The sequence below is a fragment of the Phoca vitulina genome, unplaced genomic scaffold (assembly GCF_004348235.1).
Source record: "Phoca vitulina isolate PV1807 unplaced genomic scaffold, GSC_HSeal_1.0 scaffold94, whole genome shotgun sequence".
NCBI classification, from domain to species: Eukaryota; Metazoa; Chordata; class Mammalia; order Carnivora; family Phocidae; genus Phoca; species Phoca vitulina.
This window is the reverse complement of record NW_022589797.1, coordinates 3,323,393-3,342,378: the sequence shown is the minus strand read 5'-3', so window position 1 is coordinate 3,342,378 and position 18,986 is coordinate 3,323,393. Positions and strand designations below refer to the sequence as shown.

At 41.7% G+C, this 18,986-nt stretch overlaps 2 protein-coding genes and 1 non-coding gene across 6 annotated transcripts in view; 2 read left to right on the top strand and 1 right to left on the bottom strand.

Moving 5' to 3' along the window:
- BAG1 (BAG cochaperone 1) overlaps positions 1–2,686 on the bottom strand; it is a 35,067-nt gene extending 32,381 nt beyond the window's left edge. For all 3 annotated transcript variants that reach the window (XM_032396775.1, XM_032396776.1, XM_032396777.1), the window contains exons 1-2: positions 2,406–2,686; positions 904–1,032 (exon numbers count right to left, since the gene is read on the bottom strand). In XM_032396775.1, the coding sequence (XP_032252666.1) occupies positions 904–1,032; positions 2,406–2,442 (166 nt within the window). In that variant the 5' untranslated portion in view covers positions 2,443–2,686. The remainder of the gene's footprint in view (positions 1–903; positions 1,033–2,405) is intronic.
- Positions 2,687–3,081: 395 nt separating this feature from the next.
- Positions 3,082–16,926, top strand: CHMP5 (charged multivesicular body protein 5). 2 transcript variants are annotated; one of them, XM_032396906.1, is made up of 8 exons: positions 3,082–3,331; positions 4,084–4,188; positions 5,699–5,745; positions 7,747–7,840; positions 7,974–8,045; positions 12,007–12,115; positions 13,780–13,892; positions 16,222–16,926. In XM_032396906.1, exons 1-8 carry the CDS (start codon positions 3,263–3,265, stop codon positions 16,270–16,272), a joined length of 660 nt encoding a protein of 219 aa, XP_032252797.1. In that variant the 5' UTR covers positions 3,082–3,262; the 3' UTR covers positions 16,273–16,926. The 2 variants fall into 2 exon arrangements, with proteins under 2 accessions (XP_032252797.1, XP_032252798.1); XM_032396907.1 differs by lacking the exon at positions 12,007–12,115 and having other exon boundaries at positions 3,166–3,331.
- On the top strand, positions 10,831–10,934 carry LOC116627220. Its single transcript, XR_004298454.1, has one exon. It is a non-coding gene; the product is annotated as a U6 spliceosomal RNA (small nuclear RNA).
- Positions 16,927–18,986: the final 2,060 nt, after the last annotated feature.

Here is an 18,986-nt window from a genome sequence, read left to right as displayed (position 1 = left end):
TTCAACATCTCTGTGTCAGCACTATGCTGAGCATTAGACACAGCAGTATCTTCCCTCAAAGAGTTAGTTATTCTAACAGAGAAATCAGATGTTCAGCAACTATGAAAACAATTATTTAATAGTAATTCCAATACAAGTTATGCAGAAGTGGTAGGGAGTTTGATCTGTACATATGATGGGAAGAGGATCTAAACTAACTTCGCCACAGAAGACTACCCATGTGCTTTCACCACAAATGGTAAGACTGCTGCCATCCTCATGGGACTTGAACTCTAATACCTGTCCAAGTGTTTGAAAGTGTCCTGTAGGGGCGCCTGGGTGGCTCAGTTGTTAAGCATCTGCCTTCGGCTCAGGTCATGATCTCAGGGTCCTGGGATCGAGCCCCACATCGGGCTCCCTGCTCGGCGGGAAGCCTGCTTCTCCCTCTCCCACTCCCCCTGCTTGTGTTCCCTCTCTTGCTGTGCCTCTCTCTGTCAAATAAATAAATAAAATCTTTAAAAAAAAAAAAAAGAAAAAAAGAAAGTGTCCTGTAGGGGCGCCTGGGTGGCTCAGTCGTTAAGCGTCTGCCTTCAGCTCAGGTCATGATCCCAGGGTGCTGGGATCGAGTCCCGCATTGGGCTCCCTGCTCAGCGGGAAGCCTGCTTCTCCCTCTCCCACTCCCCCTGCTTGTGTTCCCTCTCCCACTGGGTCTCTCTCTGTCAAATAAATAAATAAAATCTTTAAAAAAAATAGTGTCCTGTACGTAGTAGGTCCTCAATAAAATGTGCTGAAGGAATGGATGAATAAATAAGCAAATTAGAATTATCCCAGTTTAAAAACTAAGAGTTATCATTAGGTAAGGTTAAATAGTTTTAAACAGGCCCTTTAGCCATAAGGACTCAAAGCTGGAAGAGAAATGCCTACCCTTAAATATAAGTTTCTGAAAAGGCAGTGGGACTCCTGTGGCCTCTTCAACAACCTGGGCCAGGTCTTGGACAACTGGCTCACTACAGCCCTGCTGTGGGGTAACATGAAGATCGTGCTTCTCATTGCCTGGGGAGAGAGAAGAGTGTTCAGTGAAGAAAATTCTTTTACATAAACTAATACAGACTGACACTTTATTATATTTATTTACCCAGCCTTCAAGGCCCAGTTCATCTGTCACCTCCTCCAAACAGCCTGTCCCCACCATCTTCCCAGCTTCGTCTGGTGACCCGTCTGGAGGATTTTTGTTTCCTCTCTAATAATAACTAACAATTTAGTGATATCAGCTAGCGTTTTAAGCACTTAACATGCGTAAAGGACTGCTGAGGCTCAGAACAACCCCATGAAGTAGGTACTACCTATATTAATCCCCGTTTCACAGATAAGCAAACTACGTTCAGTCCAGTTACGACCTGCCTATGGAGACTCAACTGAGGAGTCAGAACTTGACTTCAGATCTGATTCCTAAGGCCATGCTTTTCATCAGAAGCCATCTGCTTCCTGTGGCCTAACTGCCCTGTACTCTGTAATGTTCTTGTCTCCTTTGCTGTCATGAGTAAGGGATTATTTTTTCCTCTAAGTCTGTCCCACTGGGCACGCCTGGGCACATACATGGTTGGTGCTCAGTAAATAGACAACGAGTGAGTAAACTCACACAGCAAAAAACTTCTTTTTGAAGCAGAAATGTCAATTCTTTAACAGGTATGTGGACAGTAAGGAGATAGCCCATGCCCAGTGCTTATGCCAAGCCTTGAGCCTGCACAAGAGCCACATGAAGTTAGTGGGACAGGTGCTACCAACTCTACTTCACAGGGATGAAACCAGAAGCCTAGAAAGGAGACATCCCAAGGTTACTCAAAACTGAAGGATCTAGAATACTGGTCTTGAGATTCTGAGGCCCTGGGGTCTCCCCTAGTCCTGAAGAGACTTTATAGGCTCAACTCTTGAGAGGACTGACTGTTTAGATTGATGTCAACTTCAACAGTAGACAGACCCAAAGGGTGCCCAGAGCGTATGCTTGGAGCCACAGCCCACTCAAACAACGGACATGAGTTTAGGCTCGGCACACACATAGGTGTCCAGACACACAGCAGTCATACACCACACGGCCAAATACAGTCCTGATACAAAGACCCCCAATAACTGCGCAGGCACACACTAACACATACAACCAGGACGACGACATGAAGCACGGACATCGAGGATAAAACAAATGGCCTGAGTCAAAATACACTGGCCACTGGAAAGGCGTCCTGATACAAGACCCCAACAAAAGCCGGTCCCAAACACAAACAAGACCCCACACTTCCGGACGGCCAGGACCAACACAGTAACACCTGCTTTTGGAGGACACGTGGCCAAACCCACAGACCCCCGCTGGGCTTTGGTAGCCCCGCACCGCGCCCACCCGGCACGGAGCCCACCCGGTCGTCCGAGCTCACTGTGGGTGACGGTCACGATGAGCCCGGCTGCCGCCATTTCCTCGCTCTGGACCACCTCTTCGCTCCGGGCCACCTCTTCGCTCCGGGCCACCTCTTCGCTCTGGGCCACCTCTTCACTTCGGGCCACCTCTTCGCTCCGAGCCACCTCTTCGTTCCGGGCCACCTCTTCGCTCCGGGCCGAGCGAGGCTGCACTTTCTTCACCCGCGGCCTGCGAGCGCAGCCGGCGGCGCCCCTGGTGGATCTGGCATGCCCGCTGGCCGCACTCCTGACTGATGATCGCTGAGAGGGAGGCGGACCGCGCTCGGCCTGGGGCACCGACTGGCGCGGCTCCCGGCCCGGCCGAGGGCCGCGCCGCCGGGGACCCAGCCGCCCCCGGTCGCCTCGCGGTCTCCGCGCGCCACCCCGCTCCGCCAGACCCGCGCTTGTTGACCACCCAGCGGTGGGCGCTGAGCTCAGCGCTTTGCAACCTGGGCCGGCTACTTCCCCGCCCCTCCCCGCCCCGCCCGGCCTACCGGCCCCGCCCCTCAGAGCAGGCCTCGCTCTGGCCCCGCTGTATTCCGCCGAAGCAGCCCCGGCCCCACCCACTCAACTGAGGCCCCGCCCCACTCACTGGAACCCCGCCCCACGCCCTTCACCGAGGCCACGCCCCTGCTGACTGTCCGCCATCTCCACCCTCCCGGAGCTCTCCTTCCCCGGAAGGTCGCGCTGAAAATCCGGAAAAAGGATCGGGTAACTCCAATAGGCACATTGCGCTTGCGCCGGGGGGGGGGCCGGAAGTCAAGGAGGAGGCGGAGGTGGCTCTGCTTCCGTTTCTAGTCTTGTTCCAGTGTTTGGGTTTTCTTCGTGGCCGCCCAAGATGAACCGATTCTTCGGGAAAGCGAAACCCAAGGCTCCGCCGCCCAGCCTGACTGACTGCATTGGCACGGTGGGCACTTTACCACGCATAACTAGACTCAGGGACTCTGACACTCCCGACCCCGCCCACCCTCGGCTCCAGGCTCCTACTCCTCCATTCCATTCTCGGTTCCGGACACCTCGGCCCTCTCCACCTCACCTTCGTTCCTGTTACCCAGGTCATTCCTGACGCCACGCACCAGGGACCCCCTAACCCCACTTGCACGCAACCCCTTCTGAGGCTTGCTGCCGTGTTTACTCGCTCTTTCCGTCTCCTGCCCCAACCAGCCATAGGCCCACATCCTTCCCATTCGTCCAGCCCGACCCTTTTCCCCTCTTTTATTTTTTATCCCTCTCCCACATCAGGATCCTCAACTTGATATCCTAGGTCAACATATACGTACCGCAATCCTGGATCTCAGTAACAGGAAATTCAGAACTCTGGTCCCTCACATTAAGCCACCACCCTCTATCTAAACGAATAGCATTAGATTTACAGCCCTAGCCCATTTCACACACCTGGTTGAGCCCCCAGCCTGACTAGTCTCTGATTGTAGGAGAATGTCGACTCAGCCCGGTGATTCCCAAATTCTTTCTGCTCAAGCACACTTGAAAGGGGCCCTAGAATATGAGAATCTGAGGGGTGGAGTATAGTTTATAAAAGCCTCCCAGTGTTTCTGACTAGTAATCTCCCCCTGGTTGGGAACCACTTTCCCACCCTTCTTTCCTCTCCTGCCCCTTCTCATGTAAGTGTATTGTCCTAACTATGTCTGTTTTCTCAAGGTGGACAGCAGGGCAGAATCCATTGACAAGAAGATTTCTCGACTGGATGCTGAGCTCGTGAAGTATAAGGATCAGATCAAGAAGATGAGAGAGGGTCCTGCCAAGGTAAGGTAGGCGGCAGCTGCAGAACGTGCTGCGACAGCCTAATTTGAGCACCTATGGAAGTAGGGCCCAGTAGTAGTCTGGTAAGGAGAAAACATGTGAGGGTGTATCCTTCAGGGAGGAGGGTTTGCAGCTTGATATGAGAGGAAGGCTGGGGTTTAGTCTGGTGGAGAGAAGATGCTGATGACTGGTCCAGAAGCATGTACAGGGGAATTAATACATTCTGCTGAGAAGGTGGCAGTCTCAGAACAGCATCTGGAGACCAGCATTCTATTAATAACACCATCACTATCAATTAGCCGTGACTGTCATAAAGTCACTTAATACCTTATTTTCCTCTTCTATTAGGTAGAAACAGAGATTACCATATTTAAGTGCATGAACTGTGGATATAGAACTACCTTCTTTTTTCCCCATCTCTGTAACTTATTAACTATTTGAACTAAGTTACTTAGCGTCACTGAACCTCAGTTTCCCTATCTGTAAAATGGGGATAACACCTACTTTATAGTATGAGAATTAAATGAGGTAATTCATGTGACCTACCTAGCACTGTGTCTGGTACACAGAAACATTCATAAATAATAAATGTTAGATGGGGCACCTGGGTGGCTCAGTTGGTTAAGCGACTGCCTTCGGCTCAGGTCATGATCCCGGAGTCCTGGGATCGAGTCCCACATCGGGCTCCCGGCTCGGCGGGGAGCCTGCTTCTCCCTCTGACCCTATCCCCTCTCATGCTGTTTCTCTCTCTCTCTCAAATAAATAAATAAACTCTTAAATAAATAAATAAATAAATAATAAATAAATAAATGTTAGATATTATCATCATCTGTGAGTAATATCTGCTTTTCCTTCTTCATTGGAGGAGACAAATACAATGATTTATGGAACAGTATAGAAAGGGAACTGACAAGAGGCTTTTCTCAGCCATCTTAGTTGGATGGCATGGAATGAAGAATGACCAGAGGCAGGAAAGCTCATCTAGACTTGAGATGAAAGCCTAAACCATGGTGGCAGTCAGGAAAATGACAGGAAAATCAGTTTGCAAGTGAGTTCTGAAAATCAGTAACAAGATGACTGCATGAAGAGACGGAAAGGAAATGTAAGGTTGATATAAAGGTTCTTAACCAAGTGAGAGATTGGTGGGACCATTGTGAATAATATTGGTGAGAGCAGGTTGAGGATTTTGGGCCTGTTGAGTTTGAGTAGATAGCAAGAAGTCCAAGTTGGGAATCTCCCTAAGGCAACTGGATGTACAAATAGGCACTATTACGGGTGGCCATGGAGAGACAATGCACTAAAGAGAATGCAGTTCAGTACCCTGAGATGTGGGATTCAAAGACAGAGACGAGATGAGGCTTAAAGACTATGCTTGGGAGGTGAAGAAGAGTCCAGGAGCCACTCTGTCTATTACTTTGAAGAAGAAAGTAGATATGTAAGTCCGAGATACGGGAGATTTCTTTTACTATATGTGTGTTTTCTTCTTTTAAATAAAATCTGTTTTTCTCCTCAGAATATGGTCAAACAGAAAGCCTTGAGGGTTTTAAAGCAAAAGCGGATGTAAGTTATAAGTGTAACCTCCTTTCCTCCAGCAGGTTTAACTGAAAGGGAAATGGTCTTATATTCTTCAGTTTTTCATAGTATTTTATAAGCATTCTTGATTTTGTTGCAAATTTCATTTACATATCCGGTGAGCTGGGTTTTTCTCCCCCTGCATGTTGAGCACTATCTGTTACAGCACTGTCCATCTGAACAGAACTTTTTGCTATGATAAAGATGTTCTGTATCTGTGCTGTTCAGTACAGTAGCTCTTAGCCATGTGTGGCTCTTGAGCACTTGGGAAGTGTTTAATTTTTAACAAGTAGCCATATGTGGCTAGTGGCTTCTGTATTGGACTGCCCAGATCTATAGGTTCTCCCATTATTTATTTAATTAGAGTATGCCTTTTTGTTTGTAAAATTGAGAATCCTGAATACCTGTTCCCTCCCAACCAGAATAGATTTAAGGGTCCTTAATTTATTTTAGGTGACTATGTCTCAGTGTTTGAACAGAAGCCAAATAGCATCTTTGGTGCTTACCCCTGTGGGCTGTCCAGCTGATGAGACCTTCTGCAGGGTTGTAGGGATCAGATGTAAGCAGCTTATAAGGAACCAGAAATGTTGTTGATATCTCTATTTTTATTTTTAAAATGTCTTTTTATCAACACAAACAATGAATCATGGAACAGTACATCAAAAACTAATGATGTAATGTATGGTGATTAACATAACAATAAAAATTTAAAAATAAAATAAAATGTCTTTTTACCAGATACCACCTTCCTCCTTTTAAATTAGACAAAATTGGGGGAAAAAAATGATAGTTGTGAGAGCATGGTAAAACTGTTCCTTCTTAGTAGGTAGCACTGCAGTTTTTAAGTAACCTTTTTTAACAAAAGGAATGTATATTCATCATAGACGCCAGGAAAATACATGAACATGAACAGAAGAAAAGAACATTTACCTAGATTCCTACTACCAGAAATAACCATTTTTAGAATGCTGATTTCTTAGTTTCTTTTCTCTGCTTGTGCATGCATGGAATCTGTGCATATAGGTTTTTAGAAGAAAAATTGTATTGTGTAAATATAGGTTGTCCCTTTCCACTTCACATTATATCATGAGCATTTCTCTCCTTTTATACATTTTTTTTTCCCTTTTATACATTCTTTGGAAACTTTAATGGGGTGGTGATAATTCTACCACCATTTGCCTACACCATAAATTGACCAATTTTCTTCTGGTTGGATAGTTAGACGGTTTCCAAATATTGTATAAAGACCATAGGGACATAAGTCTTTGAGGTAGTATTATACTTTGATATAAAACTTTATTTTAAAAAAAGCATTTTGGAGGGCACTTGGGTGGCTCAGTCGTTGGGCATCTGCCTTCGGCTCAGGTCATGATCTCAGAGTCCTGGGATCGAGCCCCGCATCGGGCTCCCTGCTCAGCGGGAGGCCTGCTTCTCCCTCTTCCACTCCCCCTGCTTGTATTCCCTCTCTCGCTGTCTCTCTCTCTGTCAAATAAATAAATAAAATCTTAAAAAAAAATTTTTGAGCACCAGGTATTACATCAGGTCTGGTGAATTACTTAATTATGGATATAAGATTAATAAAAAATAATACCTATTCTCAAGAAGTTCAGTCTACTGAAAACCAGTTTAGTTATATGTATGAAGAGCCTTAAAAATCATCCTACCCTTTGCCCCAAGAATTCTACTTTTGGGGATTTATCATAGGAAATCATTTGAAACATCATAAAGACATATTAAGAGTATGTAGTAACATAGAAAACAGCAAAGGCTATAATATTAAGTGGAAAATAGTCTCGTAACTAAGATACAAAGACAAAAGACTGGAGGGGTACATCAGATGATATTTGTATTAGAGGGATTACATTGCTTTTGCCAGTTTTTCTGTGTATTTAATTTTTTAAAGAAAATTCCTATTTAATGTTGGAGATACTTTCTTCCTGAGGATTTCTGTCTGGCTCACATTTACCATTCTTAATTGATTCTAAAAAGGTATGAGCAGCAGCGGGACAATCTTGCCCAACAGTCATTTAACATGGAACAAGCCAATTACACCATCCAGTCATTGAAGGACACCAAGACCACGGTATTTCCATAGCACCTTTTCCCATGATTTTATTTTATTTTTTTACTCTTTTGTTCTTTTCCCATAGTATTTAAAAGACAATTTCACCAACATGGCTTCTTAAGACATTGTGTTCTCTCTTATCTTTTTTTAGGTTGATGCTATGAAACTGGGAGTAAAGGAAATGAAGAAAGCATACAAGCAAGTGAAAATCGACCAGATTGAGGTGAGATGTGTACTGGTTTCTGCAAGAATGTACACTAGTTTTGGAAAGAATCCAAATGAATGTGTATGTGATGGAAAGAACACAGAAGACCGATTCAATCTTGAGCTTGCCATTTACTAATAGAGTAACTTTGGGAAAGGATACCAAATGACTCTGATTCCTTGTTAACACAAGGATCCTAATGCCATATATGGTTATGGTGAGGATGAAATAAATGAGCTGGTGTGTCTGTGCACACAATACCTGGCACATAATAGACACTCAGTAAATAAGCCGCCAGTTTCCCGTTACTTCTAACTCACTAAATGATTTTGAGTCTGTTTCCTGAATTGTAAAGTAGTGATGTTGCGACCCATCTCCCAGGATTGTCACGAGTGTTAAATGAGGATGTATATGTCAGGTGTTTGACACAGTTCTTGGAGTAGAGCTGGTTCCCTTTTCTAGTAATTCTCTTTATATATTTAATAATAATGTCATTAGATTCTTAAAATTAACATGTCTTTTGAGATCGTGCTTTAGCTGGGAGGTGAGCCCTAAGCACTTGGCTCCTCTCACCTCTGTCAGGTGAACAGCCCAGATGGCAAGCAGAGATAGCAGAGGGAGTGAGCGGTGACTGGTCAGAGGAAAGAGGCCTTTCTGCCAGTATGGTGGTATTCCTGACTTTATCACGCCACTCCACCCTCCCCCCAACCCCCAGTAGAATGTCTCTTTCTATGAGGGCAGGGACTTGATTTTGTTCACTGTTAGGCCTTGAACAATGCCTGGCCATAGTTGGTGTTCAGAAAGTTTTTGATGGATGATGAACAAATGAACAAGAGACTGTTAAAGGAGCTAAAGCAGTCCTGCCTGATTCAAGCCATATTTGTTGGTTATTTACTATCTTCCTGGCATTTTACTGCCCCTGAAGAGTATTCTCCAGGAGTGTGGATCTTTAGTACAAATGAGGGCATTCCTCCCATCTGACTTTTCTCGAGCACCCCTCCTTGGACTGCCCGTGGCTGTCTCTCTAATCCTGCACCAGTCTCTGCTCACAGGGAGTTAAGCTCAGTGCCATCTTCCAGGACATTGACTGAGAAAATGTTCCAAGTAAATTTGTCTTATTTGTACAATACTATTTAGTAATATAATGAAACTGAATTTTGTTTTCTGTTTATAGGGTTCCTTATGTTTTAATTAGAGCTATTTAATGTCAACAAAATAGAAATTGTGGTCTTTCTGGGGGTTTTGTACGTCTCTCCATCTTTTATCTGCAGTTGTCTGTCTGGTTCCCTATCTAATTATCCTTTTCCTGTCTCCTCGTAGATTTGCCCATATGGCAGGTGGAGAGCTTCTTTCTCTCCCTTTTGGCCTTTGTGTCTGTCTGTGTCTGTTGTCAGTTGGGCTATCTATTTTGAATCATTTGTTTTCCTAAAATACTTTATAAAACATTTTCATTGTTTTATAACTCATTTTTTTGTATTTTGCCTATGTTCTCTGTTTCTAGCCTTCCTATTTTTCAGTTTCTGCACATCAGGTCTAGTGCTTATATTTGTTTATATTACTTTTGTGTTGTTTATCCAATATTGAACCCGTTAATTCTTTGTGTGATGATTGTGTGTGTGTGTCTTTCATAGAGTCTATTTCAAGGAATCCTATCCATAAATGATTTGGGGAGACTTGTCTTGATATATGATTCACGGCAGAAACTTGACTTGATTAGCTTACTCTGTGTTCTCACTCTCTTTTAGTTTTTGTTTCAGCCAGTGCTTCTCTGTACAGCGGAATGTCACATACGTACAGTGTGGTATTTGGGCACTGAAAATACAGAAAAGCTTAATGTTTTCTTTTTTTTAAAGTGTTTTTCATTTTACTCTCTGTGTTGTCTTCTTCACCTTTAAATGGAAAAACAAACCTCCACTTTGGGGGCCCGGAGGAGTTCTCAAATGTTTTGCATTGTTCTAAATATTCTGAAGGATAAATGGTGCCAATTTGGACTTTCTGCATTATCAACAATAGTCTGTTCCCTTTCTGTGGAAATTTAAGTCTATGACGAGCACGTTGTTACTCTGCATATCCTTTTTTTTTTTTGTAAGATTTTATTTATTTATTTGAGAGAGAGAGCATGAGCGAGAGAGCATGAGAGAGCATAAGCAGAGGGGGAACTGTAGAGGGAGAAGGAGAAGCAGACTCCCCACTGAGCAGGGAACCCGATGCGGGGCTCGATCCCAGGACTTCAGGATCATGACCTGAGCCGAAAGCAGATGCTTAACCGACTGAGCCACCCAGCGGCCCCTCTCTGCATATCCTTAACACAGTGGAAGATATGTAGTATTAAGTGCTTAGTGTTTTACATGTATTATTGCAATAAAGCCTTACAAAACCCTCTGAGGTATGGCCATTAATAATCTCATTTTGCAGAAGAGAAAATTATGGCTTAGGGACTTTATTTCTCATTAAGTAAGGCAAAATTCGAGCTTTTATATGTCTGATTCCAGAGTCTGTGCTCCTAACCATTATACTAGCTGCCCTATATTATGCTGTAGCACTTCTCAGATTGGTTTTACATTATTTCTGGCCTTGTAGTCTTCCAGTTAATCATGGGTAGATCATTCACAGATGACTTACGCTCTCAGTCAATTATTTTCACCAGCCTCGTTTCAGATATCAAGCCTGTCCTGATTCCATTTCTGTTTCTCCATCCAGGGTGGGCCTAGTAGACTTTTTGTATCACCCAGTTGTTCCACTACTGTTTTTTTTCCCTACACAGTGTAGTCAGTCTTTAGCTGACTTAAGAAGACTAATTTGCGTGCTCACTTCAGCAGCACATATACTAAAATTGGAACAATACAAAGATTAGCATGGCCCCTGCACAAAGATGACATGTAAATTCGTGAAGCGTTCCATATTTTTGTCCCACATCAGGCTCCCTGCTCAGCAGGGAGTCTGCTTCTCCCTCTGACCCTCCCCCCTCTCATGCTCTCTCTCTCTCATTCTCGCTCTCAAATAAATAAATTAAATCTTTTAATAAATAAATAAATAATAAAACTTAAAAAAAAGAAGACTAATTTGCTTGTCTCTATTACCTGCTTTTCTCCATAAACTAGGAAAATGTTGATAGTGTAGATGTTGCTGGATTTAATGTTTTAGGTAAACTTTCTGTAATGACAGAGAGCTGATGGGCATCTGTTCTTGCAATAGGACTTTGGATTTCCATGAGGCACCTTAAATTCAAATGCAAGGTCACCAATTTAATTCTCTTTTTTTTTTAAGTTTATTTCTATTTTTGTAGTAATCTCTATACCTAGGGTGGTCTTCAAACCCACGACCCCAAGATCAAGAGTCGCATGCTCTTTGAGCCAGCCAGGCGCCCCAATTTAATTCTTTATTTTTGAGTTTATATTTTATTACCAAAAAGGAGGATTATGTGGGTCATTGGCATTTACAGTTACTTTTAGGGGAATCTTCAGTTTTGTGATTTTTAGATAGTTCATTAAGCTCTCTTATACTTTTTTTTTTTGCTTTATTATTTTTTTTATTATTATGTTACGTTAATCACCATACATTATTACATCATTAGTTTTTGATATAGTGTTCCATGATTCATTGTTTGTGTATAACACCCAGTGCTCCATGCAGTACGTGCCCTCTTTAATACCCATCACCAGGCTAACCCATCCCCCCACCCCCCTCCCCTCTAAGGCTCTCTTATACTTTTAATTGGAAGGGGCATTCAGGAGTTATTCAGACCCATCCTTTAGAGGAGCACCTGCTCAGTTGTTGACTAAAAACAATCACTAGGCAAGGACTGGGGTAAGGGAAGGAAACTAACAATTGTTGAGAACTGGTATGTGCTCGGCATTTTATGTACATTATCTTTTTAAAAATTGCTTGTTTCTAAGATTCAGCGGAGAGAATAGGGTGGGGGGTGGTTAGAGGAAAATAGTAAGAAATGAATGAAAGCTGTCATATATATTTCTGTAAGGACTTACAAGACCAGCTAGAAGATATGATGGAAGATGCCAGTGAAATCCAAGAAGCGCTGAGCCGTAGTTATGGTACCCCAGAATTAGATGAAGATGACCTGGAAGCAGGTATGTTGTGGGAAAAGCAATTAGGAAAGAAAAAGTTTTAGAGTCTGAAAGGGGTGATTTCCTGGGACCTTTTCCCAAATGCTAGAGAAAATTCCTGTGAGGGTTCTGTGAGAGTTAGTTTATGGTACAGTCTCTGGGCAAAGAGCTTGTGAGGCAGGCATGTCAGATTTGCATCCTCCACCAACAGCTCTGGGAAGGACAAGCTACAGAGGAAAGTTGGGGCAAAGGTCTCTGCTGACCTGGTACTTGGTATCTAATTATTGCCTTTCCCTGCCATTTTTCTTTGGATTTTGTTCTCCCTATTATTGGAGTCCTCTCCCTCAGAACAGCAAAGCAGATCAAGAAATAGTCACTGGCAAGTACTTAGTGTGCATCTACCATATGCCAGGTACTGTGTTAGATGCTGGGGGTTTAACGTTGAAGAAAGCGGATACGGTCCCTGCATTCATGAAGCTTCTCTAGCCAGGTGTAAGAAACTGCTTGTTTCAAATAATTAATAGCAAGAACACAAACTGTTGGGAAGGAGAAGTATGGGGTACTGTGGAGCGCATAGCTGGGGAATGTAACCTACTTGGGAGTGGAGACAGGCATGGGTCCTGAAGGATGAGTAGGGGTTAGCAGGAAAAAATTGGGAGGGGTTGTTAAGTGGTCTCAGGGAGAGGAATCTTTACCTGAAGAAAACGAAAACACTAATTTGAAAAAATACATACACCCCTATGTCTATTGCAGCATTGTTTTTAATAGCCAAGATATGGAAGCAGCCCAAGTGTCCATCCATAAATGAATTGGTAAAGAAGATGTGGTATATATATATACACAGTGGAATATTACTTAGCCATAAAAAGAATGATATCTTGCCATTGGCAACAACATGGTTGGATCTAGAGGATATAATCCTAAGTGAAATAAGTCCCACAGAGAAAGACAAATATCATGATGATTTCACTTATATGTGGAATTTAAGAAACAAAGAAAAAGATGAAAAAACAGTCTTAACTATAGAGAACAAAGTGCTAGAGGGGTGGGGAGGGGATGGAAGAAATAGGTGAAGGGGATTAAGAGTGCACTTATCCGTGATGAGCACTAGGTAATGTATAGAATTGTTGAATCACTATATTGTATACTTAAAACATTAATTTCTTTATTTCCTATCCTGAGTTTCCCCTGATGAATCTCTACCTGCTATTGTCATTTCTCTTGGTCATTTCCAACTCACTTTACCGTAGACTTGTTTTTAAAGCCTGATTTCATGTGATGATCATCAGTATATCGCAATCTCTTGCTTTCTTTCACTGCCTTCTTTCAAGTTCATCAATAAATGAGAGAAAATTTTGTATATTTGTTATTGTCCAAATTTTCTAATTTGAATTGGCCAAGCGATAGCTCTAGACTCTTCTCATGAAGACTAGGACCTTGTAAACCTGTGGGGAATGGTTGTTTTGTTTGTTTTAGTTTGGTTTTTGTTTTTCATAGATTTTACCACATCAGTTCCCTTGAAAGTTTCTTATAATGGTCATCTTTTATTTTGAAAATAGAAATTAATAATCCTTTTCCCTTTGTTTTAAAATTTTTGTCTTATAACAAATAATTTATCTAACTTTCTTAACATTAGCTGCCAATTTTCTTGTGTAAATTTTAGTGAAATGTTACTCTTTCAATATCAGAGTTGGATGCACTGGGTGATGAGCTTCTGGCCGATGAAGACAGCTCTTACTTGGATGAAGCAGCATCTGCACCTGCAATTCCAGAAGGTGTTCCCACTGACACAAAGAATAAGGTGAAAGCTTTTTCTCTTTCTGTTAGCTATGCAAAATGTAAAGGTTTTATGCTTAATCACCAATTTGGGAATCTACAAGGTAGTCTTAAGTTAGAACAAGGAAAGATTGTCTCAGTCATTATTTTGGGACCCCTTGCTAATATTAAACTGTGGACAGGCTGTGTACATTGTGTCACTGAGGCCCAGGAGTGTTTTTCTACATTAACAATTTGTATAATTTAATTATGAACTTGTACTAGGTTCCATTTATAGGTTTTAGATAGCATTTCCTGGAAAAGTACCACTAACACATGCATGAACCATGCTGGGCAACAGCATGAAAGAAAGTTCTGTCCTCCATACACACTGCTTAATTGTAGGGTGGATTTTTTTTTTAATAAAGATTAATAATTTAAGTATAAGACTTAATATAGAAAGATTCTCACTTAACAAGGTAAAGAATCAGGATACCTGGGTTTAAGTCTCAGCCCCGCCACTAACTGACTGTGAGACTTGGCAAATCACTTAACTGTTTTGAACTTTTCTGTTCCTTGTATCTTTAACATGCAGATAATTATAATTATCTCACATAATTGTTGTATAGACCAAGTTAGATCTTGTATGGCGAACTGAAAGCCCTATCCAAAGCCACATGGTTGTCATTATTATAAACAGATAAAATTTTGTTACTTATGAAATCCTGTTCACTCAATCTTAGTTCCTCGTGTAAATGTCATTTTTTTTCTATTGCCATTTATCCTGTGTTTGCATTATCTCCCAACATGCACATTGAGTGTGCAGAACCCTTGAGTGAGAGCCAATCTCCTCAGCTCTGCCTTTATTCACTGTATGACTTGGAGCAAATAAAAAAAAAAAAAAAAAAAGATTTATTTATTTGAGAGAGAGAGAGAGAGAGCAGGGTGGGGGTGCAGAAAGAGAGAATCCCAAAGCTGACTCCCCCTCAGCGCAGAGCTGGACAACCCTGAGATCATGACCTGAGCCGTAACCAAGAATCAGATGCTCAGCATCCAACTGAGCCACCCAGGCACCCCAACTTGGAGCAAATTAGAAATCCTTGTTTTCTGTCTGAACTTCATCAGTTTTTCCCACCTATGAAATGTAGGGAACGAAAGGTAGGGAGTTGGTAGTTTCTCAGGTCCTTCTAGCTAATTTCTATGAATGTGCATCTTCCCCTACTGTACCCCTCCTTTCCTCCTTGAGTCTAGGGTAATCTTACCTTTCTCTACTGCCCATTCTACCCCACCTCACCACCCCTGCCTCTGACCATTTCAAGGTTCCAGGCACATAAGTTGGTTTTTTTGAGCATACCTGAAATAATTTTTTTTAAAGATTTTATTTATTTATTTGACAGAGAGACAGCGAGAGAGGGAACACAAGTAAGGGGAGTGGGAGAGGGAGAAGCAGGCCTCCCGTGGAGCAGGGAACCGGATGCGGGGCTTGATCCCAGGACTCTGGGATCATGACCTGAGCCGAAGGCAGATGCGCTCAACGATTGAGCCACCCAGGCACCCCTACCTGAAATAATTTTTATTAATGCTACCTACCACAACTCACCTTGTCAATACCCTGTAGCATCTATGTTTCCATCTTCTATTTGTCACAGATTCCTGAGTTAAATGTGCTGTTGAGGTATAGTTTCTTAATTGATAGTGGTATCACTGCCTATAAGTTTGTAGTAAAGTACAATGTGGAAGTAACTAACTGCCTGTCCTAGAGCACTGCTCCTTTAAGGACTGGGAAGCTGCAGAAGGTAGTGGTTCACTTTAGGAATCAGAGTGAAAATGGGAATCTGGAGGCAGGGACTAACTCCTCAGCCTTTCCTCCCAGACGTTCCCAGCTCCTACTTCCCCTTCCTAGGTTAACTCTTTTTTTTTTTTTTTTTTTTTTTAAGATTTTATTTATTTGAGAGAGAGCACAAGCAGGGGGAGTGGCAGGCAGAGGGAGAAGCAGGCTCCCCGCTGAGCAGGGAGCCCGATGCAAGACCCTGGGATCATGACCTGAACCAAAGGCAGCTAGCTGCTCAACCAATTGAGCCACCCAGGCACCGCCCACCCCCCCCACCCCCCCCCACCCCCGGTTTACTCTTAAGTGTCTGTTTCTCTCACTCTTCTTTTACCCTGCAAACAACCACCGATTTTGAGCTTTTCCAGGCTTTTCTTGGTTTATCACGTCCCCCTTCACCTTTCATGAAAATGCCTTCTCATCTTCTCGGGGATTTTGATGTTCATTGGTTAAACACTCAGAAATGAGTTTTGACTACTAAATATTTGTAGTCATTTGTTTTATCAGTTGAAAAACAGTGGCACTGAACATTGCTTTCTTTTCACAGGATGGAGTCCTGGTGGATGAATTTGGATTGCCACAGATCCCTGCTTCATAGACTTGTGTCATTCAAGTACATCATGTAAAATAAACACATATTGTGGGACTAGGAAATATTTATCTTTCCAAATTTACAATAACAGATTTAGGTTTCTTTCCTTTCTTCAAAGGAAAGTTTAATTATATTGCTCTTTCATTTTTTTCTGTAAAGAGATTCATTGTTTGGGGGATGCTTTCTTCATACTAAGTTTTTATTTCCTTTCTCTTATGAAAGACTAACTTACTTACAAGTATCAGTGACTATGTATGACTTGTTTTCATTTATTAATAATAATTTGAAATAAAACCAAGGAAATGGAATCTTGAAATTCTAAGATCATATAACTCCACAATCTCAAATTGACCTGACAAATTGATAAGACAAAGATGAGATTATTGGGACTGTTCATTCTATGATTCAAAACCATTTTCTATTGTGGTATTATAGGTTGGTTAAAGTGATAGCCTTTTTTGATGGGTTTTGTTGTGTCTTGTGAGTAAATCATTACTATGTCTGATACTGGAATGAATTATCACTACTGTATCATGAGTGGATATTTTGACTCTGTGGTTCCCTCAGTATTACAGCCTGACTTGTAATCAATAATGACTATTTCTTGATATTTAATGTATAGGACATTTATTTATACTCAATAAATATTTTTCAAAAGGATATAATTTTAATAATATCACTTCAGCCTAAAACCTCTAGTACAGAAAAAAAAACTTAATATAATTTTAATGTTGATTCACCTAAAAACTCCACTACAGAAATCAAATTTAAGTGTTAGCATCAGAGGAAGGAACAAAGAACAATCCAGGCCTGGGCCCTGGTCTACTGTCTAATAACTTCTAAGCAGCCTACTCACTTTGTTAAACTTCTGTTTCCTTATTAGTATAATCATGCTTACTTTACAAGGCTTTTGTGAGGAATAATTGAGGTAATAGTCATGAGTATAGTTGACCCTTAAATAACACAGGTTTGAACACAATCCACTTCTCCATGGATTTTTTACAGTACAGGATTGTAAATGTATTTTCTCTTCTTTGTGATTTTCTTAATAATATTTTCTTTTCCGTAGCTTACTTTATTGTAAAAATACAGTATATAATACATATAACATACAAAATATGTGTTAGTTTTTTTATGTTATTGGTAAGGCTTTTGGTCAACAGTAGGCTATTGGTATAGTTTGGGGGGAGTTAAAATTTATATGCAGATTTTCAACTGTGCCCTATACCCCACATTGTTCAAGTGTTAACTATACTTTGCAACTTGCTATTCTCATATGAGGGCTGTTAACAACAACAACAAAAATAGGAGCTTCATTCTTTTCTTGGAAGGTGCCAGAAGTGCTACAGCCAGTCCAAATTCCTGCCCAATTTCAGAGTCTTTAATGATCCATTAGTGGGGACTAATCTCACCCTCTCGAGAAACCTTCCAATGGGATCGAACATTGTGCTATTCATCATTACCTTCTTGAAGCCATCCTTGGCTTCTCTATAATTTCTCACTCAGCTCTTTAAATATTTCTTCCACTACAGTTTCAATCTTGGATTTGAGATATATCAAAAGATATATTCTTGAAATATATCACACCCAAGATTTTAAGTATTACCTGTGCACTAAGGACTCAAAATAACTGTCACTAGCCTAGACCTCTTTCTTCATTCTTATTTTCAGTCCTGGGCATTCCTAATTAAATGTCCCACCATTACCTAAAATCTGACATCCAAATTAAGCTTATTATCTTGGGATTCACTCTTGGCAAACATTCCTGCTCTATTTCTTATCTTGCCAATGTTATCAGTGTCCCATATATTGCCAATTTTAATGGGTGATACTTTGTCCTCCAACCAGACCTCTTTAGTGCACTGGATACCAGTGAGCAATCATTCTAACAAAATTTCTGCCTTGGTTTTTGTGACAACACACTCTGGTTTTCCTGTTACTCCTATTTTCTCTAAGACTCCCATCTGAAATCCTCATCTCTCCAACTCTGTAATGTTGGTGCTCCTCAGGATTCTAACCTTTATCTACCATACTTCTTTCTCTGATCACTTATATTTACTGAGCTCAACTATTCTCATGGCTTTAACTGCTGACTTCTAAATCTATACTTCTATCCCAGATCTTGCCCCGGAGTTTCAGAATCCTATTCACATGCAGCTGTTTGCCTAGCAATTATTTGGATGTTCCTAAAGCCAGCAAACACTTGATATTCAAATGGCCAAGACAACCATTATCTTTCCCTCAGACCTGAGTCTCCTGTTTTCCCTGTCTCAGCTAATGGAACCATTATCCTCCATCATTCAAAACAGAAAGCTCTTGAGTTATCCTTGACGCCTACGTTTTGCCTCACCCTACACATTCAATTAATCATCAAACCCTGCTTTTAACCCTAAGTGTATTTTGGAATTAATGACTTGCTTTCTCTTCATGCATAGTTTGACTTCCCTGAGCCCATTCATCACATACAGCTATATTTATCTTTCTAAAATACAAATCTGACCTAATCACTACTTAAAGTCTTTTATGGTTCCCTGACACCTCCAGTAAGACATACAAAGCTGCCTGTGACTTGGCCCCTACCTCTCTGTAATGTTTTATTGCTTAGTCTTTTCAGAACAACATTCTCTGGGGTACCTGGCTGGCTCAGTCAGTAAAGCATGTGACTCTTGATCTTGGGTTTTTAAGTTTGAGCCTATGTTTGGTGTAGAGATTACTTAAAA

Bases quoted from the DNA above. Each gene is read 5' to 3' on its own strand.
- CHMP5 (XM_032396906.1), top strand. From the start codon at position 3,263: ATGAACCGATTCTTCGGGAAAGCGAAACCCAAGGCTCCGCCGCCCAGC. The intron at 4,189-5,698 runs GTAAGGTAGGCG...TTTTCTCCTCAG, and splicing joins TGAGAGAGGGTCCTGCCAAG to AATATGGTCAAACAGAAAGC. The intron at 12,116-13,779 runs GTATGTTGTGGG...TTTCAATATCAG, and splicing joins TGAAGATGACCTGGAAGCAG to AGTTGGATGCACTGGGTGAT.